General features: G+C 35.2%; 1 protein-coding gene across 2 annotated transcripts in view; it reads left to right on the plus strand.

Moving 5' to 3' along the window:
* Positions 1–7,482, plus strand: part of LIFR (LIF receptor subunit alpha) — an 80,664-nt gene extending 73,182 nt beyond the window's left edge. For both annotated transcript variants that reach the window (XM_035291646.3, XM_008992145.4), the window contains one exon: positions 261–7,482. In XM_035291646.3, coding sequence (XP_035147537.2) covers positions 261–884 — 624 coding nt within the window. In that variant the 3' untranslated portion in view covers positions 885–7,482. The remainder of the gene's footprint in view (positions 1–260) is intronic.
* The last annotated feature ends 1,360 nt before the right edge of the window (positions 7,483–8,842 follow it).

Here is an 8,842-nt window from a genome sequence, read left to right on the forward strand (position 1 = left end):
AAACATCTCAGTTTCTAAAATTATTACTTTTAAATTATACCATGCTCTTTTTTCTCCCACAAATATTAATAACAAGGAAAATACTAATATGGAGGGGAAAAGTGACTGTGCTGTAGTTGCTGTAGTGTGAGATAAAGAGGAGTAGGGGAACTTGTTAACAAGCAGATTTGGGGAAAAAGAAATAGTGCCCCTTTTTGTAGGAGGAGCATTGCAATAGCATTTAGTGCAATTTTAATCACTGTTTTTAAATTTATTTCTAGGGAAGCAATGCTCTTAAAACACTGGAAATGAATCCTTGTACCCCAAATAATGTTGAGGTTTTGGAAACTCGATCAGCATTTCCTAAAATAGAAGATACAGAAATAATATCCCCAGTAGCTGAGCGTCCTGAAGATCGCTCTGATGCAGAGCCTGAAAACCATGTGGTTGTGTCCTACTGTCCACCCATCATTGAGGAAGAAATACCAAACCCAGCCGCAGATGAAGCTGGAGGGGCTGCACAGGTCATTTACATCGATGTTCAGTCAATGTATCAGCCTCAAGCAAAACCAGAAGAAGAACAAGAAAACAACCCTGTAGGAGGGGCAGGCTATAAGCCACAGATGCACCTTCCCATTAATTCTACTGTGGAAGATATAGCTGCAGAAGAGGACTTAGATAAAACTGTGGGTTATAGACCTCAGGCCAATGTAAATACGTGGAATTTAGTGTCTCCAGACTCTCCTAGATCCATAGACAGCAACAGTGAGATTGTCTCATTTGGAAGTCCATGCTCCATTAATTCCCGACAATTTTTGATTCCTCCTAAAGATGAAGACTCTCCTAAATCTAATGGAGGAGGGTGGTCCTTTACAAACTTTTTTCAGAACAAATCAAACGATTAACAGTATCACCGTGTCACTTCATTCGGCCATCTCAATAAGCTCTTCTTGCTAGTGTTGCTACATCAGCACTGGGTATTCTTGGAGGGATCCTGTGACGTACTGTTAGGAGGTGAACTTCACTACATGTTAAGTTACACTACAAGTGTTCATGTACTGTTAATGTAGTCTAAAAGCCAAATTAGAGTGACTCAGAATCCTCAATCCACAAAACTCAAGATTTGGAGCTCTTTGTGATCAAGCCAAAGAATTCTCATGTGCTCTACCTTCAAAAAGCATTTCAAGGCTAATACTGACTCGTACATACATGTAGAACAAGTCCTGCTGCAGCTGTTTCTGTTCTGTTGTTCATGGTTTTCTCATATGTATACTTGGTAGAATTGCAAGTGGATTTACAGGCCAGGGAGAAAAATATCCAAGTAACAGATGATGTTTATTTGCCTGACATTTACTCCTTTCTAGATGAAAACCAAGCACAGATTTTAAAACTTTTAAGATTATTCTCCTCTATCCACAGCATTCACAAATATTAATATAATTTTTAATGTAGCGACAGTGATTTCATGTTTTGTTTGGTAAAGTATGCTGATTTCTATGCCTACTGTATAGTGGTTATCAAACAGTTGTCTCAGGGGTACAAACTTTGAAAACAAGTGTGACACTGACCAGCCCAAACCATAATCATGTTTTCTTGCTATGATAGGTTTTTGAAGCCTTTTCACTATTTTTTAGTTTTTATGCTTTCTTCCATTATTTTAGTTGGTTGCCTTAATATTTAAAATTTACATTTCTAAGGCTATAGACCCAAGTTGTTTATAAATCATTTTATTTTGTGATACAGTGTCAGCTTTATATGAGCAAATTCAATATTATTCATAAGCCTATAATTCCAGTGATTTACTATGTGAGATGACTACTAAGCAATATTTAGTGGCATTAACTGTCCATATAGGTCTGATTGGGTTGTGTTCCTCCTAAGGAGACCATGCCATTGAGTCTGGCTGCCCAGGCAGAGTTGATCTTTGACACCTCCCAGTGGATGTTCCTCCCACTCGTGAGTCTTTTTATGCCAGATTTTCTGATCCAGTCCTCAAATTTTTAAATATAAAATGAAAGAATGCTTCTTACAGGAACAGTTACCCAAGGGCTATTTCTTAGTAACTGTCATAAGCTGATATGAATGCCATGGGCATTCCTGTATTGCAGGTAAAGTAGTTGCTTGGTGAGCTGTGCAGAGTTGGGTGCCTTCAGCACAGATCTACTGCCCACCCTTGTTTCTCGTAAGTGATGTCTGGAGTGATTGTGGTTCTTGGAAAAGCAGAAGGAAGAACTAAAAAGTGCATCTTGTATTTTCCCTGCCCTCGCATTGCGTGTGTATTTTGTCTTTCATAGTTAAGGCAAAAGTTCTTGAAAATTTTAAGTGTCTGAATAAGATATGCCTGTTTTTTAATTATTATTATCTGAGGTTCTGTAATGTATTTGCAAATGATGGATCAGTTAATTTTTTTGAAGCTCATATTCTATCTTTTTAAAAACTGTGTTGTGGAAAAAAGCCACAGAGTGACAAGGGACAAATCTATTTAGGTTCTCTGTGTATGAATCCTGATTTTAACTGCTAGGATTAAGCTAAATTTTTGAGCTTTATGGTCTGTGGAAATTGGGAATGAAATACAATTTATTATGTACATACATAGTATATTAAAACTATATAATAGCTCACAGAAATAATCAGCAATGAAAACTATATCCAATCAGAGCCATCCCTAAATAGTTTTTTCTTGTCTTTCTCTGTATCCTCTTTGTCTCCTTCCCTTAGCTTCCACCCCAGATACTCAGACCTGAGGCTGCCTTCTCTCCCTGCTAAAGCTTTCTGTTACCATGGGCGGCTTGCCCTCAACTCCTGTCTTGTTCCCTGTTGAAACGTATCAGTCCCATACTTTATCTCTCTAGGACAGGGATAAGTGTTGGCTACAGTAAAAGTTTATTGCTCTAAATGACACTAACCTGAGATAATGAGAAAAGGCCAGAAGAGATTGTTTGATTTCTGTCCTCAATATATATGCATTTCAACTGTGACCATCTGGATCCAGGGACTTTTCTAACCTATATAACGACTCATTTGTTTGACTAATGGTGAATATCTCTGGGGCTCTTAAGTCCTTTCATTCTATTCCAAGACTTCACTGCATTTTATTTATGAAAAAAGTGCAGAATATCACTCACCTTTCCCCCACTTCTGGAGTTTCATACACGAGGATCACTAGCTTAATGAGAAGCAGAATGACACTATAAGTCTGGGTAAGCTCCTTATAAGTTGCTGTATGCTTAAAAGAATGTGGTTTATGTCTGAGGCCAAAGCGGTTTTCCTTCTTTTTCCCCACTGAATTGAAGACAGCTAGACCCTTGTGCAGATCCCAGGATAGTACCTGTACCCCCGTCCCACCTGTGTTTGTAAGGAGAGCAGCAACATGGGAAGAGAGGAGGAAACTGGGAGGGAGGGGACATTCTCGGTCACATGTCCAGTTGTCTGAGACACTGGTAAGTGTGCGCTCTTTGTCAATTCAGGTTGCATGCCTGTGTTTACAAGGTGGTCTTGTAGTGGTTGTGCTCTGTCCAGTTAGATTTGTGACTTCTCCCTTGGAAGTGACAGTTAAGGACTAGTTAAAAGCAGAGGCTAGATGTGTATCCCCCAGCCTATACTGACTAGAAAAATAATTGGAAAATATCTCTTTTCCTCAGTGAAAGCCCAGTCATTGGTTATAAAAATCTAAATGTCAAACTAGCATTATATTCCATCATGTCTGTGGATAGTAATAATTCATGTAAGACACATTTTTACCTCTCTTACAAGTCAATTCACTTACATGCCAGTTTCAAATCAAGCTTCCCCTTCGAGGAATGGAGATCATTATGGGCCTCATTATGACTACATTTATTTTATGAGTGACCATTTTAAATAAATAATATTTAATATTAAATTATTAAAGATTTAGCCAGACTTTTAACATTAGGGGCTCTTGAGTCCTTGTGAATCATATCTTGTGTAGATTAGCACACGTATCCAATCTAGGTCATCGATTTGTTGAATTTGTACAGCCCTGGACTTGAGATTGTGGCCCTGAGTATCTGGATAGCTGAGTTGTGTGTTTATGTGTTTATGTGATAGAGGTGCTTTGTTCCTGCAGCTTAGAAACAGAAGCAGCCATTCATTGAGAAGTTTAAGGGAGGAAGTACAACCTCATTTTTCAACCAGCATTACTTTCACGGCTCATGGATCTGAAAGCTTACATTTAGAACAGTTAGTACTATTGCACTCTCAGAAACTGTGGTAAAAAGTCACATTTTCAAAACTTCATGCATATTGTATTCTTGTTGGAAATAAGTCCTGTAGTTTCTTAATCGTCTTCATGCCATCCATATTTAACGAACATTACAAATCCTTTTTGTATTTGGGTAATTATTTGTAATTTAGTGAAGGAGACTAGGGAATGTTTTCTTCCAAAGGGAATTTAAAATCAATTTTATGGTATTTTGAAAGTAAAATACTCCTTAACATGTCAATATTTTTAAAACCTAATCTCAAAATTTTCTACTGCTCAGGTATAGAATCTGATAAAACTTTTTGTTTGCTTAATCTAAGGTTATTTTTGCTATTTTCCATTTTGAACTATGTTAAAGTTTGTGTGCATTTTACAAAATGCCTTTTTTTAATTTTGAAAGTGTAAAATTGGGCATCTCAGAGTAAAATGTGGGATTATAAGATACAAAGACTAGGCACATCATGAAAGCTCAATAACTGATTTTCTTTACTGAGTCCTATCCACAGTGTCACAGATTCAACATAATTTTCCTAAAGGGTGAGACCCTTCAAAATCCGCTTTTGTATATCTAAGACTATTGGCTCAAAGATTCAAGTCTACTTTGGAAGTGACTCCACTGTTTGAGTGAAAACTGGGGAAGGACTCATGCCTCTGTACATCACTAGATATCTTATTTCTCCATAATTTTAAGTGTTCATAATTTCTTATTTGATGGGTGTGCAATTGGGGCACATTTGTACCAACCAGCATGTGCTTTGCCCAGCGCTGTGTCCATGTGTGGGGTTAATGGATTAGAACTCATTGTCTTGATAAACTGTTTCTTGAAAGCATTTATTTTAAGTCTTTATTTCCTGCTGAAATAAAGTTTCATGCTGTCATGCCCATCTTATTTATATCTAGAAGAAAATTCATAGAAGAAAATTATTTATGGCCAAAGTTACAGAACATTCATCTTTTAGATTTAGCCTTAGAATATCATTGGGAATTACTTGGCTTGAATTTGGTTCATTTATATCTTTATGGATTATGTACCAGGGCTATTAATAATACTTAAACCTCTTACGTTGCTATGGTGGTTAGATTTTTATTCTTTTTCAGTTAGTGCTGTTAATTATTGCATGGTCATTTATTACAGATGAATTATTTTTAGTGCCAATGTAAAGGATTAAGAATAACATCCAGTTAGTTGTCTGATATATCAGGCTTCATTGTACCTGTAAAGTTGTAGGGAGTGCGATTTGGTCTAGAATATATCCAATCCTTATACTTATGATATTGGGTTATAACAGGATTCTATTGTTTTTAACCATGAATGGTGCTTATTTTTCCCTGTATTGGGAATGTTAATATTTTGGATTATCAGAGTCCATGTTATAAACAGAATTTACCTATGCAAGACAAATTCTAACTGTGCAACATTTTCATGAAAATTAAAAGTAGTGTGTTAAGGGGAAAACCCTCTGAATGTTTTTGTGTGTAAGTGCCTAGCTAAAGAACCACAGAAACAATAAATTCAAAAGCTCTTACAGAGAAAAATTGATTGAACATTAGCTAGAAACAAAATATTAATAACTTACTTTTTTTTGGTTGCTGGGACTGAATACCCTAAAAACTAAGAGATGTGAGTGGGGAAAATGTCTAATTGATAAGAAAATTGATTTATATTATATTTACATGAGTCTTCTAAGATTGCCTTTACAGTGGCCAATCAGGACTTAAAAAAATAATAATAATGTAGATCCTATGTATTGCACTTAAGACTAAAATACTTTGCACACCTGATTGAATGGCTCACTTAAGTTGTTGAATTTCCTTATATATTTAAAGTGTACTTCCTTTTAGAATTATTCTAGTTTAAATAATTCTATTTTCCTAAACATTCCAGTGGTGTATTATTGTAAAAGATCAAAATATCACTAGGTGGTAATACAATTTTGATTTATAACATGGAAAAGTTAACTGTTAGCTTTAACATTAGTATTTTTGCAGTTCATAGAAAAGAACACTGAATAATGGTTTTCATACAATTTTTTTAAAACATTCTTCTCCCAGTTCAGTTCCAAATACTTTTCCCCATTTTTTCTAATATTTCATAGCTTCCTTCTATCTAATTTTTTCCTTCCAGCATAATATTTAGGAAAAATACAAATAACATTGTGAATAGTGAGAGACAACACAAAAAAGAGACCTTTCATTGTTGTGGAGGTGTAGATATTTTGTGATTGATGCCCTGCCTGGCATTTGTTTTATCCTGTTATTTTCTCAAAAAAGAGCATGGCTTTTTCTTAAATACATTTTAATTCAGAATTGCTTGTAAAAGATTGGCCTGGGTAAATAAATTAGAAATCCTAGATTTGAGATAGTACCACCTTACAGGTATGTTTAAAGGTAATATAAATCATTTTAAAATACTTAACTTCCCTAGTAAGAATGTTAGGTTTTCTTCTCTTTCATTAGCTGGCCATAAGTCAAAGTCCTTATAACACTAGGAAATTACCTTTTTTTACTTTGAAAATTGCATTTTAGTGAATTACTGTTTACAAAATACACATACTGTGAACAGATAGACGTTTTGTCTTTTGTAAGGTTGTTTGTAGAATGAATGTTTTTTTTAAGTGAGTATTATATGTTAAATATTTTAAGTTTTTTATAAATAATAGTAACTGTTTACTAATTTTTGGTAAAATTTGTTTGGTCATGTATTTGTAAATGTAGCTGAAAGAAGATAGGGAGAAACTGCGGATCCCAAACTGCTCCATTTTCATTTATTGAAATATTACCACTACAGACTTTTTTTTTAAGGTGAATGATCAGTTGCGATGTGCTGTACCTAAAATCATGTTTAATCATATAAGGAAACATTTAAATACACATATTCAGGAAGTAAACTATAGGTGGACTATGTGTGTGTGATTCAGTCTGATTTACAGAATTCTGAGAGTAATATGGAATAAAACAACTCCACTTACAGAGATGACAACTGAAATATTTCCTGCCTTCTGAAAATTTGGATATTAAGTTGTGTTAGAATGAGAAATTTGGACACTTTATAATCATTGTATAATTTCAGAATTTAGTTTCTGTATCTTTTGGAAAACATGATTATAGCAAAAACATATACTGTAAGCAATCTATTACTAAGACACCATAAATGTAAAACTAGTATGCTTGGCTGTTAATTCTAAAGATGTTACTTATGTCTGTTTTTAAAACATGCATGTATTTAACAATTTTATCATAGTATTGTCATGAAAAAAATAAATATATTTTCTTACATCTTACACTGGCAGATTTGGGCATTATTGGTTTTTTTTCCCCATGTTACACACTAGGAGAAGTAGCATCTGCTTTGTTGTTGTATTTGTTTGTTCTGTCCTTAAGAAATACAGTGGTTGTAAAGCAGTCACATAGCGGTATAGCTGTATTTTTAGTATTTGAATACATTGCTGTGCCATTGGTGTAACCATCCGTTCCATTAAATCATGTTTACCTGAGAAGTTAACATAAAAATAATCACACAGTGGGAATCCAACATTAGCAGATAAATAAGTACGGGTCTTTAAAGTATGGTTTTTCGTTGCTATCCTCTGAAAATAGCTTAAACATGCCTGAAGATTCTGAGAATGTATCAACATTTTATTTCAACCTATTGAATTAGAAACTACAGCCACAGATTTAACAAAAAAGCAGTAATTTTACAGTATAAAGTGATCTTTAATAGATGTTCTTGAGAAATTAAGTCCTTAGTCATATGTATAGCCTAGACTTAGCCAGATTGAAACATGAATGGGCCTGGATTTAACCAGAAGAAACTGCAGACCAATTTAAAATTAATTGTGAAAAACGTTAAAGTGCTAGGATTTTCAATGTGTAACTTGTTTACCAGATGGTGAGTTCTTGAGTCAAGATGTATAGCATCCTCAACTCTAGGAACTTTTTAGGATCGGAGAAGAATGATGAAATTATTGGGGGAAAAAATAGAGACATTTGAAAAAATTTTTAAATGCATTCAATGTCAACTAAAATGTTAGCTTACAAACAAGTTCTTCACAAAAGAATTATAATAACTTGTTTTGAATGGCTTATAAATGTAACCTTACTGCTTTTCTCCTGGGGTGATCAATAATAAAACTGAACTGAAAATATTCGTTGTGCTGGTCCCAGGGAAGTTGAGGTGACGAGATGCCTTGAACTGATTTGTGCTTAAATTGGAGATGATTTCATCCCTGGGTAATTAGTTTCAGATTAGAGACAAGAAAAGCTTTTGAGGATGATCTTGTTAAAAACTGTTAAGTGATGCCCGGGCGCGGTGGCTCATGCCTCTAATCCCAGCACTTTAGGAGGCCAAGGTGGGTGGATCACCTGAGGTCAGGAGTTTGAGATCAGCCTGGCCAACATGGTGAAACCCCGTCTCTACTAAAAATACAAAAATTAGCCGGGCGTGGTGGTGCACACCTGTAATCCCAGCTACTCGGGAGGCTGAGGCAGGAGAATCACTTGAACCTGGGAGGTGGAGGTTGCATTGAGCCGAGATCACACCATTGCACTCCAGCCTGGGCAACAAGAGCAAAACTCTTAACTCAAAAACAAACTAAGTAGAAATAACATTAAAATGAATGCAACCCCAGTGTATGAACCTCT

Source organism: Callithrix jacchus, chromosome 2, assembly GCF_049354715.1.
Source record: "Callithrix jacchus isolate 240 chromosome 2, calJac240_pri, whole genome shotgun sequence".
Lineage (NCBI taxonomy): Eukaryota > Metazoa > Chordata > Mammalia > Primates > Cebidae > Callithrix > Callithrix jacchus.